The following is a 22,127-nucleotide window of genomic DNA, read 5'->3' on the forward strand; positions in this document are numbered from 1 at the left end:
CATGCTTCAAGAGGGCCACCATTGTTCCTGTTCCCAAGAAAGCTAAGGGAACTGAGCTAAACGACTACCGCCCGTAGCACTCACATCCGTCATCATGAAGTGCTTTGAGAGACTAGTCAAGGACCATATCACCTCCACCCTACCTGACACCCTAGACCCACTCCAATTTGCTTACCGCCCAAATAGGTCCACAGACGATGCAATCTCAACCACACTGCACACTGCCCTAACCCATCTGGACAAGAAGAATACCTATGTGAGAATGCTGTTCATCGACTACAGCTCGGCATTCAACACCATAGTACCCTCCAAGCTCGTCATCAAGCTGGGTCTCGACCCCGCCCTGTGCAACTGGGTACTGGACTTCCTGACGGGCCGCACCCAGGTGGTGAGGGTAGGCAACAACATCTCCTCCCCGCTGATCCTCAACACTGGGGCCCCACAAGGGTGCGTTCTGAGCCCTCTCCTGTACTCCCTGTTCACCCACGACTGCGTGGCCACGCACGCCTCCAACTCAATCTTCAAGTTTGCGGACGACACAACAGTGGTAGGCTTGATTACCAACAACGACGAGACGGCCTACAGGGAGAAGGTGAGGGCCCTTGGAGTGTGGTGTCAGGAAAATAACCTCACACTCAACGTCAACAAAACTAAGGAGATGATTGTGGACTTCAGGAAACAGCAGAAGGAACACCCCCCCATCCACATCGATGGAACAGTAGTGGAGAGGGTAGCAAGTTTTAAGTTCCTCGGCATACACATCACAGACAAACTGAATTGGTCCACTCACACAGACAGCATTGTGAGGAAGGCGCAGCAGCGCCTCTTCAACCTCAGGAGGCTGAAGAAATTCGGCTTGTCACCAAAAGCACTCACAAACTTCTACAGATGCACAATCGAGAGCATCCTGGCGGGCTGTATCACCGCCTGGTATGGCAACTGCACCGCCCTCAACCGTAAGGTTCTCCAGAGGGTAGTGAGGTCTGCACAACGCATCACCGGGGGCAAACTACCTGCCCTCCAGGACACCTACACCACCCGATGCTACAGGAAGGCCATAAAGATCATCAAGGACATCAACCACCCGAGCCACTGCCTGTTCACCCCGCTGTCATCCAGAAGGCGAGGTCAGTACAGGTGCATCAAAGCTGGGACCGAGAGACTGAAAAACAGCTTCTACCTCAAGGCCATCAGACTGTTAAACAGCCACCACTAACATTGAGTGGCTGCTGCCAACACACTGTCAATGACACTGACTCAACTCCAGCCACTTTAATAATGGGAATTGATGGGAAATGATGTAAATATATCACTAGCCACTTTAAACAATGCTACCTTATATAATGTTACTTACCCTACATTATTCATCTCATATGCATACGTAGATACTGTACTCTATATCATCAACTGCATCCTTATGTAATACATGTATCACTAGCCACTTTAACTATGCCACTTGGTTTACATACTCATCTCATATGTATATACTGTACTCGATATCATCTACTGTATCTTGCCTATGCTGCTCTGTACCATCACTCATTCATATATCCTTATGTACATATTCTTTATCCCCTTACACTGTGCATAAGACAGTAGTTTTTTGGAATTGTTAGTTAGATTACTTGTTCGTTATTACTGCATTGTCGGAACTAGAAGCACAAGCATTTTGCTACACTCGCATTAACATCTGCTAACCATGTGTATGTGACAAATAAAATTTGATTTGATTTGATTTGATGTGTGCGTGCGTGCGTCTGCGAGTCTGCCTGTTTGAACGAGTGTATTAGATCATTAGATCGATGGCCATTTGTTTGTTTTGCCCCTACTTTTTAGCGCCCACAAACACACACACAACCGACCAGTCTCTACCTGTGTATGTAACCACACGGACTTGGATGAAATACCTCTTCCAAGTCGGTGTGGTTCCTCCTGAAAATACCCAATTTGTGGCACAACCTCTTACAGGTCCTTAGACTTATAATAATATGGCTAGTATGTGCTACAAGAGCAAGGATTTCGTTGTTACTAAAGCAAATTCTAAAGTATAGTTTCACCAGTCATCTAACTCAGGCTTTTTAACTGTGGCGTGCCAAGCAACTAGGAGCCAGGGATGCAGTAATCATTAATAACCAAATCTCCTACTTTAATGTTGAAACTGCGACTTTATTCTCAAAATGTCGACTTCACGCTCGAAATATACCCACTTTATTCTCGTAATATTGCTACTTTTTTCACGGCATTTAAATGTGACTTTATAAAATGAAAATTCTACTTTATTCTCGAAATCTTGACTTTATTGTAAAAGTATTTTACGTTTTTAAAGTACTATCTGCGCAACAAAATGTATCAGAGTACTTCCATCCATCAGCATGTTTTAATTTGTATTTTTCACTTGGCAGTAATACTCTTCCGTAGGCTACTACTCTATGCTTTAATTTTTTCTGAACATTTTATTTTCAGATTATTATTTTTGTTATATTTAGTCCCACCCTTCAGCTCTGCTCAACCCCTCCCATCTATCTCTGAACACCATCCAGTTTTGATTTCTATTAGTCATATATTTTTCAACTGTGCTGTGATGTTTCTCAAAAGACCTGTACCTTTATATTCTTATAGTTTCTACAGATTGTGAATTAAAGATCAAATGTTTTGCTAAGAGTATTATTATATTATTAATTGATTGACTATGACTTTTCAAATCACCCAGCAGTGCTATTTGCAGAGTTAGATCCTGGTAAATGTTGTAATGTTGACCAAAAACAAGCTACATATGGGCTGTACCAAAACAAGTAATCTAATGATTCTCTCTTCCCGGCAAATTCTGCAGAGCTGGGATGGTTGTATCCCCCATATATATATATACAATTATATTGGGAGCAAGAATTGTATATAAAAAAGGGTTTATTTATTTGTATTTTACCCCCTCTTTCAATCGTGTCTCATCACTGCAACAGACTCAGGAGAGGCAAAGGTCGAGCCATGTGTCCTCCGAAACATTACCCACCAAACCATGCTTCTTGACACCCACCCACTTAACCCAGAAGCCAGCTGTGCCAATGTGTCAGAGGAAACACTGTTCAACTGAAGTCAGCTTGCAGGCACCTAGCCCGCCACAAGAGCACAATGAGACAAGTAAGGAACCCCTGGCTAAACCCTCCTGTAACCCAGACAACACTGTGCCAATTGTGCACCACCCTATGGAACTCCTGGTCGCAGCTGGTTGTGACACAGCCTGGGATCAAAACCGGGTCTGTAGTGACGCCTCAAGCACTGCAATGTAGAGCCTTAGACCGCTGCGCCACTCGGGAGGCCATACAAATATAAATTGAATCCGGTGTTGTTTTGTGTATGTTCATAAACCATGGAATCGGTACATTGAAAATCTCTTCCTAACTACTGTGCAACCTGAATGGCAGCACAACAGTTTGCAATTTTACTGTCACCAGAGCCATAGCCTAACCCCTTAAATGAAGCCTACTCACTACAATTGATGCCCAGTGCAGTAGAAACATGATTTTCCTGTGATTTATATATATTTCCAAACTATGAGGTTGGAATAGTACTGTGAAATTGTGAAAATTAGTGTAAGAGCTGTTTGGAAAGACTGCCTGAAATTTGGTGGGAGTTTTGGCCTTCTCTGGTGACATCACCATGCAGTAAATTAGTTAATAGACCAATAAGAAAGTTCTAAACCTCTCTGCCAATAACAGATCATTTTCAGTTTCCCCTCCCCACTCAAACCACTCCAAGACAGTCCTATCAAAATTCTTTCTTGAGAAATTGCTCTTTGCTATGAAGCAATTTTTGTTTATTTTTGACCATTTTAATTGAAAACAATCACAGTAAGGGACTTAAATGTTACCGAGAAATTATTTGTTATTGAGAAGAAAAAAATCCCAGCTGTATTGGACCTTAAATATCTGAAATAAAATGACTTTTAATTTTGTTATGGAATTTATTTCTTATTGGTCCCTGTAATGTAAGTGGTAGGTAGACTCACTGTCTGTCAAACTTCGAGTGAGTCCCTCCAAACTTCAATCAAAGTGCAAGCATGGAGATTCTTAGAGGGAACAACAGGAAACGTGTATATCTGACGTGGTTCCCCTTTATTAAGCAATGTTGGCTTTAGGAACTAAGTAGAAAAAAACATAGCAATTTAACAAGAACAAAAGATAATCAAGACTTTGGTACTGTGTTTTATTACCTCTTGTCGTGGAAATTTCCTCTATTTACCAAATCATGGGAGCAAACCACACACACAAGTCAGAGTTAGTTATCAACGTCCATTTTTAATTATATAAGCTCTATAGCATTTTGACTTTCAACAGTTCAGTATCTCTAATGAAAAGTTGAGAGTCCCCACACAATGGCAAAATGGGATCCTTTATAGCAAAGATCACACATAGTCAGACAGCATAGACATAATTCATCATTCAGCTTTGTCTCCTTTCCCAAACCCCAGAACCATAAACCAATCCTCCAAATCAAATTACATATGTTACCAACAAATTCTGAATCTTCCACGACACTCTTCAGAATGTTACTGTCAGTTTAAGCAACAGTTTAACAGTCAATGAAGATATCTAATCATCTACACTATAGGGGACACATCCAAAGACATTTTAAAAAAATCTTACAAAAGTAATAGAATCTTACTCAAATTTTCTTTGCAATTTTTTTACACAAAATCAAACTTAAGAAGCATACATGCAACTTGAAGTAAATGTTACTCCCCGATTAAAACCATTCAAATGCACGTAGCAGTATTCTTATGTAAGCCATGCGTTGTGTTACAATAAAATATATCATTTGAGTTTCATTCCTTTGCCTAGGGCATCTGTAAGGTCATCTGTGTCTGGAGAGTCCACATTGACTCCCCTTGGCTCTTCAGCCTTAGTCTCCTCTTTGTCTACAGTGGCGAGGAACGCCAAAATCTCAGAGGCCTCGCCAACTCTCCTCTTGTTAGTCTGGCACCTCTCTGCTATCTGCTTAAGCTTCTTCCCAGCCTCCTTCCTGTCCCAACTCTGAATCTGAATCTGGTAGGCATTTTTGAATTGTGTCACAGCCCTGCCCTCATCTTTCTTCTTATGGAACAGAAACAGGCCGAAGCTGGTGTAGCAGTGCTGTTTGTCAAAGTCATTGAGGGATTCATCTTTCACCAGGTTGATGAAGATCTTCAACGCCTCTTCCAGCTGGTAGTTGTTCCCGTAGGCCTCAGCCAGGTTCACCCTGGCGTGAATGTTGGAGGGCTTCAGCTCCACAGCTCTGGAGAAGTGACGGATGCAGACCTCCACCTTTGCTTTTATCTGGCCCCCATTGACTCGTCCCCCTTTCCTCTTCTGCTCGAACATCTGACTGAGCTGTTGTTTGTGACACAGGCCAATTTGGTGATGGAGGAAGTGGGAGTTTGGAGACAGCTCCAGAGCTTTCCCCAAAATGTGTAGGGACTCATTGACGGAGCCCTCGTATCTGAAAAACTTTGCCACGTAACGCATGACGTGAGGCACATCAGGAGACAGTCTGAGGGCTTCTGTGATGAGTTTCATGGACTCTTGTTTATTTTTGTTCTGAAGCTTCAGGGCTAGGAGGACCATAACCTCCGAGTTATCGGGCTCCAATGACAAGGCTTTCCTTAGCTGAGTGGTAGCTTCACTTTCCTCTGACCTCACTTTGTTATCCCTAACCATGCCCTCCAACCTGTACAGGACCATGGCATAGCCCACATTGAAAGAAGCATTGTTTGGCTCCCCCTGTAGAGCTTTCTGAAAGCTCTCTTTTACCGTTTTATAAAAGAATGCCCCAAGCCTGATAAGGCTCCAACCTTTCTCACCATGTACTGAAGGTAAGCTGCCTTGAATCTTTGAGGCCCTTGGAATACCCTTATTGATGTTTTCCAGCTTCTCAAGGTAGGCATCCACATCATCCATGTTCCCTGAGTGATAGTGAACCCATGCATAGTTAGCATAGGTCACCAGTAACTCTGTATCATCCTGTCTGTCCTTCAATGCACTCTCAGCCTTGTGGAGATACTCAAGAGCACTAACATTATTTTCCTTCAGGTTGCTCAGGAACGCTAGTAAGTTGAAATACGTGACATGGTATTTTGAAGGGCAGAACTTCATGATGCGATCCAGGAGTTTTTCAGGGATGTTGTCCAGGTCCTTAATGTTAGCCTTCCTTATGCCCCATGTGAAGTGACACTCAAGTGCTTTCAGCTTGACTTCCATATCTGCTTTGACCGAGGCACTGTGAGAAAAAGGCAAAAATACCATAATTAGCACACAGCATTTTAACGGTTGTTGTCACTTCTGCCTCCCAAGGTGTCGGACCATAAAGCTGAGGGTCACATAATCACAATTGTACCCAAGGTCGTCAGGTTGATCAACACCCTCTCCCTTGAGACCTGACCTACACTATCTGCCTATTCTATCCTTTCACACACTCACACGAATGCCTAGCTCCCTTTACTGCTCAAACATTAATATTGCACTAGCACTATCGAAGTTGCTTTGTGTGAGTATACAGTACGACCTATTTTCTTCTTAATGTTTTTTTTCCTATATGTTGTGGTAATTATATGAATCCTTTTTCATGCGTAGTCCACCTGTCAACTGTCACCTTTCATTTCCAGAAATAATTGTCCCTCTGGATAAATAAAATGTGAATTGAACTGAAGCAGCACACCACACGGATTATTACTGTGTTATGTCAAGTCGATGATACAAATCATAGTTATTATTAACAATACGAAATGACACTAATGGTAGTATACGCTAAATAAACCATGAATTCAAAGACAAATATCACAGGTGATGCCAAAGTGTGCCTTCAACTCATTGATGAAATACAATAAAAATGTTACATATTGTAACGAGCCTGGGTTTATAAGTGCGGAAATTGCCCCTGCTGCTTGAGCATGCTTTTGCGGTACAGTAGATAGCGCGCTGGACTTCGGGCTAGAAGGTCGAGGGTTCGAGACCTACTCTCTGAAGTTTCATTACAACATATTTATATCGCAACATGAGATCCTGTCTAATTTTCGCAGTGAAATTCGTACCTCATCTTGTTGAATACAGCGAGTTATTTTTTTGTATTGCACAAGTACGCGGACGTAGCCTACACAGTCGAAACGTACTCACTCCCTGGCAACCATGAATTCAAAGACAAATATCACAGGTGATGCCAAAGTGTGCCTTCAACTCATTGATGAAATACAATAAAAATGTTACATATTGTAACGAGCCTGGGGTTATAAGTGCGGAAAGGACAGGAAAGCGAAACTGATGAGTAGCTGTATTGCCAGTCTCCATTCCGGCTATACGCCATTTATGAACCTTTAGCACTGTAGCATACAAAAGCTTGTGGTATATAGCTTACTGACCTGCGATCATCATGTTACAAAAGTTTCTAAACCGTGAATAGAAAAGAGGTGCTATCAACAATTTATTCAGTAAGAATGCCTCCACGAAGAGAATTCCTGTGCTGCAATGATTGACCATGTACTGGCGCTGTGTACTATATAAAGGGGGAAAGGAGAAGGTCATATAAGGGGTAGAGAGGAGATGCTTGTAGAAATATATTTTTCCAGCGAGTAAATATTCAAATTGTTTTTTCAACACTAATGACTACAATCACTCGTTGTGTTTGAACAATGCGTATTTTCATGGTGAATAACGAACAGAAATTGAAGTAACACTGCCTCCTCTCTATCCTTTCACACACTTACACAAATGTCCTATTTTCTTCTTAATGTTTTTTTCCTATATGTTGTGGTAATTATATTAATCATTTTTCATGTGTAGTCCACCTGTCAACTGTCACCTTTAATTTCCAGAAATAATTGTCCCTCTGGATAAATAAAATGTGAATTGAACTGAAGAAGCATACAGCACACCACACGGATTATTACTGTGTTATTGTCAAATCGATTATACAAATTATAGGTGTTATTAGCAATACGAAATTGCACAAATGGTAGTATACGCTAAATAAATCATGATTTCAAAGAGAAATATCAGAGGTGATGCCAAAGTATGCCTTTAATTCATTGATGAAATACAATAAAAATGTCATATTTATTTATATCGCACCAATAGATCCTGTCTAATATTCGGAGTAAAATTCTTACCTCATCTTGTTGAATACAGCGAGTTGTTTTTTGTAGTGTCCGGGTACGCGGAATAGGCTACACAGCCAACACGTACTCACTCCCTGGCTATATATAGGCCTTCTGCAATTCGCAAAAGACAGGAAACCGAAACTGATGCTTAGCTGTATTGCCAAGGTTTCCATTCTGACAAGTGACAACAGGTCATTTATTAACATTTTGCACTGTAGCCTAACAAAGACCGTGGTATATAGTCTACTGACCTGCGATCATCACGTGACAAAAGTTTTCAAACCGTGAATAGAAAATCAGTGCCATCAACACCCTTATTCAAACCTGCATGAAGAGAATTCCTGTGCTGCAATGTTTGACCATGTACTGGCGCTGTGTACTATATAAAGGGGGAAAGGAGAAGGTCATATAAGGGGTAGAGAGGAGATGCTTGTAGAAATATAATTTTCCAGCGAGTATATATTCAAATTGTTTTTTCAACTCTAGTGAGGCTACATTCACTCATTGTTTCTGAACAATGCTTATTTACATGATGAATAACCAAATTTGGAAATTAGAATAACACTTCAAAGTATTTTTTTTATTGCAAGATTTATCATGCAGCCATATGGTACAATTGTACAAAAAAACGGAGCTTTGTGACACTACATGACACATCTTTACGATATGTTTTCCAAAAGTAATACATTTGAACTGAAATTTTCTTTGCAACTTTTAAATAAAATAAAAATAAGCGTACAGCCAGAGATGCGTACTCCCAACTTGAACTTCACCATTAAAAACATGCACTGTTGGTTAAGGGCTTGTAAGTAAGCATTTCACGGTTAAGTCTACACTTGTTGTAATCGGCGCAATGTGACAAATAAAGTTTGATTTGAGCAGTGTTTCAATATAAGCCATGCATTGTGTTACAGCTACGTATATCATTTGAATTTCATTCCTTTGCCGAAAGAATCTGTCTGGATGTCTGTGTCCTCAGACTACCTCTCCTGTTTGAGGAACGACAAAATGTCAGAGGCCTCGCCAACTCTCTTTTTGTTAGCCCGCCACCTCTCTGCGATCTGCTTCAACCTCTTCCCAGCCTGCTTCCTGTACCAACTCTCAATTGGAATCTGGTAGGCATTTTTGAACTCTGTCACAGCGCCATCCCCGTCTCTCTTCCTGTAGTAAAGAAACGTGCCGAAGCCGGTGTAGAGGAGCTGCTTGTCTGAGTCACTCAGGGACTTGTCCTCTAAAAGGACAGTGAATATCTTCATCGCCTCTTCCAGCTGGTAGTTGTTCCCGTAGGCCTCAGCCAGGTTCACCCTGGCGAGGATGTTGGAGGGCTTCAGATCTACGGCTCTGGCGAAGTGACGGATACAGACCAACACTTTTGCTTTTATCTGGCCCACTTTCACCACTCCCCCTTCCCTCTTCTGCTCGAACATCTGGATGAGCTGCTGTTTGTGACACAGGCCAATTTGGTGATGGAGGAAGTGGGAGTTTGGAGACAGTTCCAGAGCTTTCCCCAAAACCTGTATGCACTCATTGATGGAGCCCTCATATCTGAAATATTTGGCTACATAACGTAGTACATGAGGCACGTCAGGAGACAGCCTGAGGGCCTCTTTGGTGAGTTTCAAGGACTCCACTTTGTTTTCTTGATTTTTTTGAAGTTTCAGAGCTAGGAGGACCATAAGTTCAGAGTTATCAGGCTCCAAGGATAAGGCCTTCCTTAGCTGGTTGGTAGCTGCAGTCATCACTGAACTCACTCTCTTATTCTTGACCATGCCCTCCAACCTGTACAGGACCAGGGCATAGCCCATATTGAAAGAAGCATTGTCTGGTTCCCCCTCAAGAGCTATCTGGAAGCTTGCTTTTACCGTCTTGTAAAATAATCCCCCAAACCTGATAAGACTCCAACCTTTCTCACCATGTACGGAAGGTAAGCTGCCTTGAATATTTAAGGCACTTGGAATTCCCTTACTGATGATTTCCAGCTTTCCAATGTAGGCATCCACATCATCAAGGTTTCCTGAGTGATAGTGAACCCATGCAAAGTTAGCATAGGTCACCAGTAACTCTGTATCATCCTGTCTGTCCTTCAATGCACTCTCAGCCTTGTGGAGATACTCAAGAGCACTAACATTATTTTCCTCCAGGTGGCTTAGGAACGCTAGTAAGTTGAAATATGTGGCATGGTATTTCGGCGTGGTAAACCTCATGATGCGATCCAGGAGTTTTTCAGGGATGCTGTCCAGGTCCTTAATGTCACCTTTCCTTATGCCCCATGTGAAGTGACACTCAAGTGCTTTCAGCTTAACTTCCATATCTGCTTTGACCGAGGCACTGTGAGAAAGGCAAAAATACCATAATTAACACCCAGCATTTTAACTACCGTTGTCACTTCTGCCTCCCAAGGTGTCGGACCATAAAGCTGAGGGTCACATAATCACAATTGTACCCAAGGTCGTCTAGTTGATCAACACCCCTGACCGGCACTATCTGCCTATTCTATCCTTTCACACACGTACACGAATGCCTAGCTCCCTTTACTGCCCGAGCATTAATATTGCACTAGCACTATCAAAGTTGCTGTGTGTGAGTACAAAGTATGTCCTATTTTCTTCTTGGTATTTTTTTAATATGAATCCTTTTTCACGTGTAGCCCGCCTGTCAATTGTCATCTTTAAAACCTTTTCACAGGTGAGTTCCAAATATCTCTAACAGTCGCCCCAGCGTGAGTTGTTTTCTGCACGTGATATCAGAATGCACTCACTTTTCCAAAATGTGATTGTTACACAACAGGACGGTTAACACGGGCTGCCTGCTAATTATCTATAGGCTTGTCAATTTCAAATTATTTTCTAACAAGTTGTATTTTCTAACTGTTTGAATTGAGGTGTGTACCACCTCCTCATTAATTCACATAGAAGTAGCCCATTTCAGCATTTCGGGCAATTCATGTTTGAGGCTTTAATGAACCGGACAAACTTCTCCATTCGAGGAGTGCCCACGCACTACACCAATGTTTCCGCAGATCAAGTATGCAGACATTCCCTGATGGCCTGTCAGTTGAATTCTATAGGCAGTACTTAGAGTTACTAGAAGACCCTATTTTTAATGTTTCAACATTGCATTGAAAATGATGAAATGGTCTCCACTATGAAACAGGACCTTATTTCACTGATTGCGAAGCCCGATAAAGACCCTTCTCTCATTGACAATTGGAGACCAACTACTTTATTAAATATTGATTACAAATGGATTGCTCTGGATTATGCCAATAGATTAAAGAAAGGAATTAGATACCATTAGAAATGAGACTCAAACAGGATTTATGAAGGGCCGTCACATAAACTCCAACATTTGTTTAGCCCTTTTAGATTATTCAGATGCAATTGACTCAACTGGGTAGCGTACTCCATTGTCATCAAACGCTAGCCCCGAAATAGCTTTTGCCCTTGGAACGCTGAGCTCCCCCCATTGTTTTCCTATGGAGAGGCATGCTGGTATATTTCGCCAAATATCTTGCAATATGTATATTTTTGATTTTTTTCAAGTTGGACACCATTTTAATCAGGATAATCTACCGAGGTAAAGTTGGTTTTATATTCACATATTCAGACATTCATCAGTCATTCAACAGACATTCGTCAAAATCCATTTAAAAATCAATAACTAATTCACTGTTTGTCACAATCATCAAACTAGATATGAGGATGCTGATTTGATTTGATTTGATTTGATTTTGATTTGAGGGTGTGTGTTTAAAGTTCTAACGAGTCTATTAGAAGGGGCCTGACAGAAAATTCTGCATCTTCAGTCATATTAAATTAGATTACAAGAAACAACTATGGGATGAAGTGGTCAGGCCTGACTAACGAAGAAGACCAGTGGATGGATCTAGAGGACCAAGACAACCAAGAGGATCAACATGGACATTCCACAGAATGAGCCAGTGTAGTGTACAGTGTAGAGATTGTTACAGGCTCAAAATGACCAGAAACAAAACATTCTTCTGAACCTCATCAGTCTATTCTTGTTCTGAGAAAAGAAGGCTACTATGTGAGCCTGTAATTGAACCCACAAATGCTGATGCTTCAGATACTCAGCTAGTCTAAAGAAGGATAGTTGTATTGCTGCTTTAATCAGCACAACAGTTTTCAGCTGTGCTAACATAATTGCAAAAGGGTTTTCTAATGATCAATTAGCCTTTTAAAATGATAAACTTGGATTAGCTAACACAACGTGCCATTGGGGCACAGGAGTGATGGTTGCTGATAATGGGCCTCTGTATGCCTATGTAGATATTCCAATAAAAATCAGCCGTTTCCAGCTGCAATAGTCATTTACAACATTAACAATGTCTACACTGTATTTCTGAGCAATTTGATGTTATTTTAATGGACAAAATTTTTTGCTTAAATTTAAAAAACAAGGACATTTCTAAGTGACCCCAAACTTTTGAACGGTAGTGTATGTATATACTGTATATGTGTGTGTATATACACTGCTCAAAAAAATAAAGGGAACACTAAAATAACACATCCTAGATCTGAATGAATGAAATATTCTTATGAAATACTTTTTTCTTTACATAGTTGAATGTGCTGACAACAAAACCACACAAAAATTATCAATGGAAATCCAATTTATCAACCCATGGAGGTCTGGATTTGGAGTCACACTCAAAATTAAAGTGGAAAACCACACTATAGGCTGATCCAACTTTGATGTAATGTCCTTAAAACAAGTCAAAATGAGGCTCAGTGGTGTATGTGGCCTCCACGTGCCTGTATGACCTCCCTACAACACCTGGGCATGCTCCTGATGAGGTGGCGGATGGTCTCCTGAGGGATCTCCTCCCAGACCTGGACTAAAGCATCCGCCAACTCCTGGACAGTCTGTGGTGCAACGGGGCGTTGGTGGATGGAGCGAGACATGATGTCCCAGATGTGCTCAATTGGATTCAGGTCTGGGGAACGGGCGGGCCAGTCCATAGCATCAATGCCTTCCTCTTGCAGGAACTGTTGACACACTCCAGCCACATGAGGTCTAGCATTGTCTTGCATTAGGCAGAACCCAGGGCCAACCGCACCAGCATATGCTCTCACAAGGGGTCTGAGGATCTCATCTCGGTAACTAATGGCAGTCAGGCTACCTCTGGTGAGCACATGGAGGGCTGTGCGGCCCCCCAAAGAAATGCCACCCCACACCATGACTGACCCACCGCCAAACCGGTCATGCTGGTGAATGTTGCAGGCAGCAGAACGTTTTCCATGGCGTCTCCAGACTCTGTCACGTCTGTCACATGTGCTCAGTGTGAACCTGCTTTCATCTGTGAAGAGCACAGGGTGCCAGTGGCGAATTTGCCAATCTTGGTGTTCTCTGGCAAATGCCAAACATCCTGCACGGTGTTGGGCTGTAAGCACAACCCCCACATGTGGACGTCGGAATCTCATACCACCCTCATGGAGTCTGTTTCTGACCGTTTGAGCAGACACATGCACATTTGTGGCCTGCTGGAGGTCATTTTGCAGGGCTCTGGCAGTGCTCCTCCTGCTCCTCCTTGCACAAAGGCGGAGGTAGCGGTCCTGCTGCTGGGTTGATGCCCTCCTACGGCCTCCTCCATGTCTCCTGATTCACTGGCCTGTCTCCTGGTAGCGCCTCCATGATCTGGACACTATGCTGACAGACACAGCAAACCTTCTTGCCACAGCTCGCATTGATGTCCCATCCTGGATGAGCTGCACTACCTGAGCCACTTGTGTGGGTTGTAGACTCCGTCTAATGCTACCACTAGAGTGAAAGCACCACCAGCATTCAAAAGTGACCAAAACATCAGCCAGAAAGCATAGGAACTGAGAAGTGGTCTGTGGTCACCACCTGCAGAACCACTCCTTTATTGGGGGTGTCTTGCTAATTGCCTATAATTTCCACCTGTTGTCTATTCCATTTGCACAACAGCATGTGAAATGTATTGTCAATCAGTGTTGCTTCCTAAGTGGACAGTTTGATTTCACAGAAGTGTGATTGACTTGGAGTTACATTGTGTTGTTTAAGTGTTCCCTTTTTTTTTGAGCAGTGTATATATATATATAAACAAAACATGTACCGTCCACTTCTTTTATTAGTGCTTTTTTTTGTTATCCACCATCTGGTATCTTTCAATACCCATGCTAATACATACATATTATACCATTAAAAACTAGGACTTCAACCAGGCTGTCCCTTTGCTATTTGCTCTCTTTCTCTCTTAAACTGCTAGCACAAAACCTACGTGAATTTTTTTTTCTTCACAAAAGATCATGAAAAAAAAGATCAACTGGCCCAAATCAGCTATACATAATTCAGCAGGGAGGTGTGCAACTACCACACATTATACCCATTATACCAGTGGAGAAATTACATCACCTACATAAGTATTACCATATCCCTTTCAATTCACATTCCTTGCAGAAATAACTATTTGCAAACCTTTTAAAACATCCAGAAAGACTTAGAAGGGTATTTATACTTTAAAATACATATTTTACGTGAATGGACGTGGATGAAAGAATTCTGCCAGTGTGTTAAAGTCCTAGTTTCATATTTTTTTCTTTATCTCCAACTTCATATATCTAAGTGAGCCTATGAGGACCTTGGGGATCAGATTTACCATTATACCCATTGATGAAACGTATAACAGACAAACACAGCTCAAAAGGAGTTATTTGTGATATCTACACTCAGTTGCTACTTTATTAGGTTCACCATCCTATTCATGAAAATAAATTACTCCTACAGTACATACACCAAGCCCCATGGTCTTGGCTTGCTAGACACTAAAGCATGCAGAGTAGTATTATTCAGGTATTCTGTTACTGTTTGTTTGAACTTTAGAATGTGCAAAATGACAGCAGTCTGTGATGGTCTTCTGTAACTCAGAAAAGTTCCAAAACGTGAACTGACTGTAATTAACTCCAACTGGACTTAAAAACTTGAACAGTCTTATCTCCTTTCCCAGTTTCATCAACAGTTCTGAATTCACGCTGTTCCAGATGCAAAGGGGGTTGTACCTAATAAAGTGACCACTCAATCTATAGACTTTCCAGAATGTGTTCTGGGAATACCCGGGGTATTAAACATTTGGCTGTAAGTGTTGAACATTTTAGTCTATTATCTCAGGAGATGGTACTATTCAGCTTGTCTGGGGATGACAAAGAAGGACTTCAACAAAGCCAAAATAGAAAATGATTAGAAGGGGCCTCTTTCCTGTTAAATTAGAGACATATAAATAAATGACTGTTGTGCCTTGTAACTACTTTAAAATGTGGAACTGTTGGACTAAAAATGCAAAGAGTACAACTTTATGTAAACATGGTCTAACTTCCTATAGAACACATTTCACTTGAAATTAACATTTCTTTAAAGTTTTTGCAAATAAATGCATATTTTCACTTTTTCACTGAAAAAGTTATTGATCACTGAATTAGTTATTGATTTCTTCATCTTTAAATGCAATATTTGAGATGTTATGTATTCCTATCAAATCAAAACTGGAATTTTTATTCAAAACAAAGGTTGTAAAAGTATACTAGACATTTATAGAATAAACCATACCTAGTTTGATGTTTGTGACAAACGGTAAATTAGTTATTGATTCATGCCACTTTAAATGGCATTATATAGATTTTATGTATTTATATCAAATCAAAACTGGCATTTTTCCTCAAAACAATGGTTGTAAAAGTATGCTAGACATTTATAGAATAAATCATACCTAGTTTGATGTTTCTGTGACAAACGGTGATTTAGTTATTGATTTATACCGTTTTAAATGGCATTATATAGATTTGAGCTATTTATATCAAATCAAAACTGGAATATAAAACCAACTTTACCTAGGTGGATAACCTCTTTCTAATTACATAAGGTTGGGCAGCGTACTCTGCTAGACCAGAAATAATAAAAAGTTGTAATTTTTCCCCTACTTCCTCGTTATGCAGACATAAGCACACTTGGCACTATTCAGGTGCGGATGTTTACTTTCTACACAAGTTGTTATTTTTCAGTTGCGTCCTAAGAACAGATTGTAGGGGTAAAATTGAATTTTAAGCGTCACTCCAGTCCGAAGGGGCTCGGCGAACATTCGATACCTGTCATTTGCTCTGGGCTCGAGCTAGTGTTCCAGCTCAGCCAAAGTTATTTAGCAATTTTTCAGCCTTGACAGCCTCTGTATATAGTGTTGTCGTTTCTACTGTAGCATGAAGTATGTATGGATGGAGCATAATGTATTTACAGTCTTAGTCACGTTTTCAAGTACTAGTAACAAATAATGCATTCCGATTATTGCATATATTGTAATTGACATCTATGATGTGTGTAAAATACTTTTTTGAAGGTTGTACTGATTATAATGAGCTAATGCAAAGCTATTTGCCAGCTGTGTGTGGCGCCATGTTTCGTTCACATTATACAATGCATTCTGGGTGTCACGTAAACATCTGTTTTTTGTTTAACATTATTATTATTATTTATTTTATTTTATTAACTACAAATCAATACAGAAAGTACAAGTATATATAAATGATAAACAATGGACAATTGAGCCAGGGGGTACAAAATCACATTACACAAGGACCTTAAGGGACGTACATACACTTATAATTCTAACAGCTTTTTTGTTAGTAGAGTATTTAATTGTCTTAAAATACAGTTCAATTTATTTTTGTAGGGTAAGAAAATGTGTTCTTTTGTTTGTAAATTTACATTTGTGAATATGAAATTTGGCCAAAAGAATAATGAAATTAATTACATAAAAATGTTTCAGCTTATTCCTATCATAGGTAAAGAATCCAAGCAGTACATCTCTCCACAATAGTGTTAAACCTTCATAAAAGTGTTCAATTATAAATCTATTGATGTCTTGCCAGTTTTCTTACATGAATACAATGCCAAAAAAGATGCAACACTGTTTCTGGGTAACACTGTTTCTGGGTGGTCATTACAAAAGGAACCATTTGAGTTGATGTTTTCCTTAAACTTCTTCATACAGTGGTTGGCAGGATAATATTTATGAATAATTTCAAAGGGAACTTCCTTAATTTTTTTAACAAGTAGGTAAGTGTGTGGCAACATCCAAACTTTTTTCAAACAGATATTATCAATAAATCCATTCCAATAATGCATGACATAAGATATAGATTAGAGGTCGACCGATTAATCGGAATGGCCGATTAATTAGGGCTGATTTCAAGTTTTCATAACAATCGGAAATCGGTATTTTTGGACACCGATTTGGTCTATATACTTTATTTAACTAGGCAAGTCAGTTAAGAACACATTCTTACTTTCAATGGCGGCCTAGGAACTGTGGGTTAACTGCCTTGTTCAGGGGCAGAACGACAGATTTTTACCTTGTCAGCTCGGGGATTCGTTTTTGCAACCTTCCGGTTACTAGTCCAACGCTCTAACCACCTGCCTTACATTGCATTCCACGAGGAGCCTGCGTGGCAGGCTGACTACATGTTATTTGAGGGCAGCAAGAAGCCACGGTAAGTTGCTAGCTAGCATTAAACGTATAAAAAACAATACATCTTCACATAATCACTAGTTAACTACACATGGTTGATGATATTACTAGTTTAGCGTGTCCTGCGTTGCATATAATCGATGCGGTGCCTGTTAATTTCTCATTGAATCACAGCCTACTTCGCCAAACGGGTGATGATTTAGCACTGTCGTTGCACCAAACCTAACCATAAACATCTTTCTTATAAACATAAACAGCCTTTCTTTAAAATCAATACACAAGTATATATTTTAAAACCTGAATATTTAGTTAATATTCCCTGCTAACATGAATTTCTTATAATTAGGGAAATTGTGTCACTTCTCTTGCGTTCCGTGCAAGCAGTCAGGGTATATGCAGCAATTTGGGCCGCCTGGCTCGTTGTGAACTGTGTAAAGTCCATTTATTCCTAACAAAGACCGTAATTAATTTACCAGAATTGTACATAATTATGACATAACATTGAAGTTTGTACAATGTAACAGCAATATTTAGACTTAGGGATGCCACCCGTTAGATCAAATACGGAACGGTTCCGTATTTCACTGAAAGAATAACCGTTTTGTTTTCGAAAATTATAGTTTCCGGATTCGACCATATTAATGACCAATGGCTTGTATTTCTGTGTGTTATTATGTTATAATTACGTTTATGATTTGATATTTGATAGAGCAGTCTGACTCAGCGACGGTAGGCAGCAGCAGGCTCGTAAGGATTCATTCAAACAGCACTTCCATGCGTTTGCCAGCAGCTCTTCGCAATACTTCAAGGATTGAGCTGTTTATGACTTCAAGCCTGTCAACTCCCGAGATTAGGCTGGTGTAACCGATGTGAAATGGCTAGCTAGATAGCGGAGTGCGCGCTAATAGCGCTTCAATCGGTGATGTCACTCGCTCTGAGACTTGGGAGTAGTTGTTTCCCTTGCTCTGCAAGGGCCAGGGCTTTTGTGGAGCGATGGGTAACGATGCTTCGAGGGTGGCTGTTGTCGATGTGTTCCTGGTTCGAGCCCAGGTAGGAGCGAGGTGTGGGACGGAAGCTATACTGTTACACTGGCAATACTAAAGTGCCTATAAGAACATCCAATAGTCAAAGGTATATGAAATCCAAATGGTATAGAGAGAAATAGTCAGATAATTCCTATAATAACTACAACCTAAAACTTCTTACCTGGGAATATTGAAGACTCATGTTAAAAGGAACCACTAGCTTTCATATGTTCTCATGTTCTGAGCAAGGAACTTAAACGTTAGCTTTTTTACATGGCACATATTGCACTTTTACTTTCTTCTCCAACACTTTGTTTTCGCATTATTTAAACAAAATTGAACATGTTTCATTATTTATTTGAGGCTAAATTGATTTTATTGATGTGTTATATTAAGTTAAAATAAGTGTTAATTCAGTATTGTTGTAATTGTCATTATTACAAATAAATAAATAAACATTTAAAATCGGCCGATTAATCGGTATCTGCTTTTTTTGGTCCTCCAATAATTGGTATTGGCGTTGAAAAATCATAATCAGTCGACCTCTAGTATAGATACAACATCCTGCTGAAACAAGGTTCGTATCGCTCTGTTGTTGAATGGACCAAAAGAGAAACAAATCCTTCCTACTGATGAGTCAACAGGGTCAATAGAAGGTAGGCTCTGAGGGACACATTCCTGAATAATAGAGCAACACCTGAGGGAATGGCATCTAAAACAATTGCAAAATCTTTAAGTGTTACAGGGACCTTGTAAAGTGATAAGAATTCCTTATAACTGACCCTCTGCATTTACCAGTTGGCTCACCAATAGGATCTTATTTCGGAACCAATATTCTAAAAACAAAGAGTAACCGGTAAAGAGGGGAATTCGTCATCTTCAACAGCATTTGAAAGCATGATATTATCCATAGGGTAGACGACACAGCCCCTTCAACGTGCATACTGCAAACAGACCAAACTCATCTTGTCTCTTCGTATTATCTTTGGTCGACGCGAAAAAACAAACAAGGCGGCGCGCACAAACTACCCATCATCGGATTATTTTTTTATTTCTAAAAAGTGTTTTACTCAATTATTTCGATCAATGTTGAGCTCACCCGTGATATGATTAACTTCTAAATCGTAATTGCTATTAGCTAATTCACATTGTGTTTTTTTGTCAGCCGAGAGTGATCTAAATATTAGCTATTGTGTTAAATCAATATTTCATAAATTAGCGCTAGGACTACTGTAAACTACATTTTCCGGTTTGGATGATTGTGTTGTGATGTCATTACTTCTGTGAATGTCTGAATATTGCATCCAAAAATAAACTTGTCAAATTCAGGACAGGTATTTATTAGCAATACGAAATTACACAAATTGTAGTATACGCTAAATAAATCATGATTTCAAGAAGAAATATAACAGGTGATGCCAAATTGTGCCTTCAATTAATTGATAAATTGACAATTAATTGACAATAACAATGTAACATATATTTATATCCCACATAGAGATCCTGTCTACTATTCGGAGTAAAATTCTTACCTCATCTTGTTGAATACAGCGAGTTGTTTTTTGTAGTGTCCGGGTACGCGGAATAGGCTACACAGCCAACACGTACTCACTCCATGGCTATATATAGGCCTTCTGCAGTTTACAAATAAATGAAAGGAAACCGAAACTGATGCGGAGCTGTATTGCCACGGTTTACATTCTGACAGGTGCAAATACGTAAATTATTAACATTTTGCACTGTAGCCTACAGAAGATGTTGGTATATGGTCTACTGACTTGTGATCATCATGTGACAAACTTTTAATACTTTGAATAGAAAAGCAGTGCCATCAACACCCTTATTCAAACCTGCATGAAGAGAATTCCTGTGCTGCAATGTTTGACCATGTCCTGGCGCTGTGTACTATATAAAAGGGGGAAAGGAGAAGGTCATATAAGGGGTAGAGAGGAGATGCTTGTAGAAATATAATTTTCCAGCAAGTAAATATTCAAATAGTTTTTTCAACACTAGTGACTCTATAATCACTCATTGTTTCTGAACAATGCTTATTTACATGACGAATAATCAACTTTAGAAATTATAATAACACTTACAAGTGTTTTTTTTATAGGCCTAGTTGTTTTATTGCAAGATGTATCATGCAGCCACATGGTGCAATTTTACTCAGACAACTGAACTTTGTGACACTACCTGACATCTTAAGACATAGAAACATATATTTTTCCCAAAAGTAATACATTTGAACTCAAATTTTCTTTGCAACTTTTGCACAAAATAAAACGACGAGTGCAGCCAGAGATGCGTACTCCTGTCACGTTCTGACCTTTATTTCCTTTGTTTTGTATTTATTTAGTATGGTCAGGGCGTGAGTTGGGTGGGCAGTCTATGTTTGTTTTTCTATAATTTGGGTATTTCTATGTTTCGGCCTAGTATGGTTCTCAATCAGAGGCAGGTGTCATTAGTTGTCTCTGATTGAGAATCATACTTAGGTAGCCTGGGTTTCACTGTGTGTTTGTTCCTGTCTCTGTGTTTTGCACCAGATAGGGCTGTTTAGGCTTTCACACGTTTCTTGTTTTTGTAATCAGTTGTTCATGTGTACGTTTACGTATTAAAAGAACCATGGACACTTACCACGCCGCATATTGGTCCTCTGATCCTTTTCGCCTCTCCTCTTCGGAAGAAGAGGAGGAAATCCTTGACAACTCCCAACTTGAACTTTACTTTTCACTTCACCATTAAAAACATTCAAATGCTCAAATGCATGCAGCAGTGTGAGCCATGTAAGCCATGCATTGTGTTGTAGTTAGGCAATACATTTGAGTTTCATTCCTTTGCCTAAAGAATCTGTCAGGTCGCCTGTGTCCTCAGACTACCTTTCCTGTTTGTGGAACGACAAAATCTCAGAGGGCTCGCCAACTCTCTTGTTATCCCTGCCACCTCTGTGATCCGCTGAGAGGGGCCTCTTCCCAGCCTGCCTCCTGTCCCAACTCTCAATCCAAATCTGGTAGGCGTTTTTTTAAAACTATGTCACAGCGCCATCTCCGTCTCTCTTCTTGCTATACCAAAGCCGGCATAGCAGAGCTGCTTGTCTGAGTCACTGAGGGACTTGTCCTCTAAAAGGACAGTGAATATCTTCATCGCCTCTTCCAGCTTGTAGTTGTTCCCGTAGGCCTCAGCCAGGTTCACCCTGGCGTGGTCGTTAGAGGGCTTCAACTCCACGGCTCTGGAGAAGTGACGGATACAGACCTCCACCTTCGCTTTTATTCTTAATGTCAGCCTTTTTTATTCCCCATGTAAAGTGACGTTCAAGTGCTTTCAGCTTGACTTCCATATCTGCTTTGACCTCTGTGAGGAAATAGAAAAAATACTAATTATTATAAGTTATTATATTATTACTAGCCCAACATTGTTATCGTTGTTAACAGTCATAATCATCCTCATCTTCAACACAACAGCATTATTTGTTATTGTGATATGAAGT

General features: G+C 40.2%; 1 protein-coding gene across 4 annotated transcripts; it reads right to left on the minus strand.

Moving 5' to 3' along the window:
• Positions 1 to 4,090: 4,090 nt before the first annotated feature.
• LOC112224272 (interferon-induced protein with tetratricopeptide repeats 5) lies at positions 4,091 to 20,280 on the minus strand. 4 transcript variants are annotated; one of them, XM_024387736.2, is made up of 3 exons: positions 20,176 to 20,280; positions 9,382 to 10,450; positions 4,091 to 5,186 (listed from the first exon to the last, which is right to left on the minus strand). In XM_024387736.2, the coding sequence occupies exons 1-3, from the start codon at positions 20,178 to 20,180 to the stop codon at positions 4,809 to 4,811; spliced, it is 1,452 nt and encodes a 483-aa protein (XP_024243504.1). In that variant the 5' UTR covers positions 20,181 to 20,280; the 3' UTR covers positions 4,091 to 4,808. The 4 variants fall into 4 exon arrangements, with proteins under 4 accessions (XP_024243504.1, XP_024243503.1, XP_024243502.1 ...); XM_024387735.2 differs by lacking the exon at positions 9,382 to 10,450 and adding an exon at positions 8,132 to 8,233 and having other exon boundaries at positions 4,273 to 6,249; positions 20,176 to 20,195; XM_024387734.2 differs by lacking the exons at positions 9,382 to 10,450; positions 20,176 to 20,280 and adding an exon at positions 8,132 to 8,449 and having other exon boundaries at positions 4,273 to 6,249.
• Between the last annotated feature and the right edge of the window lie 1,847 nt (positions 20,281 to 22,127).

This window comes from Oncorhynchus tshawytscha, linkage group LG25, assembly GCF_018296145.1.
Source record: "Oncorhynchus tshawytscha isolate Ot180627B linkage group LG25, Otsh_v2.0, whole genome shotgun sequence".
Classification (NCBI taxonomy): domain Eukaryota; kingdom Metazoa; phylum Chordata; class Actinopteri; order Salmoniformes; family Salmonidae; genus Oncorhynchus; species Oncorhynchus tshawytscha.

Bases quoted from the DNA above. Each gene is read 5' to 3' on its own strand.
- LOC112224272 (XM_024387734.2), bottom strand. From the start codon at position 8,328: ATGTTAATAAATGACCTGTTGTCACTTGTCAGAATGGAAACCTTGGCA. The intron at 6,250-8,131 runs GTAAGAATTTTA...TTTTTCTCACAG, and splicing joins GCTGTATTCAACAAGATGAG to TGCCTCGGTCAAAGCAGATA.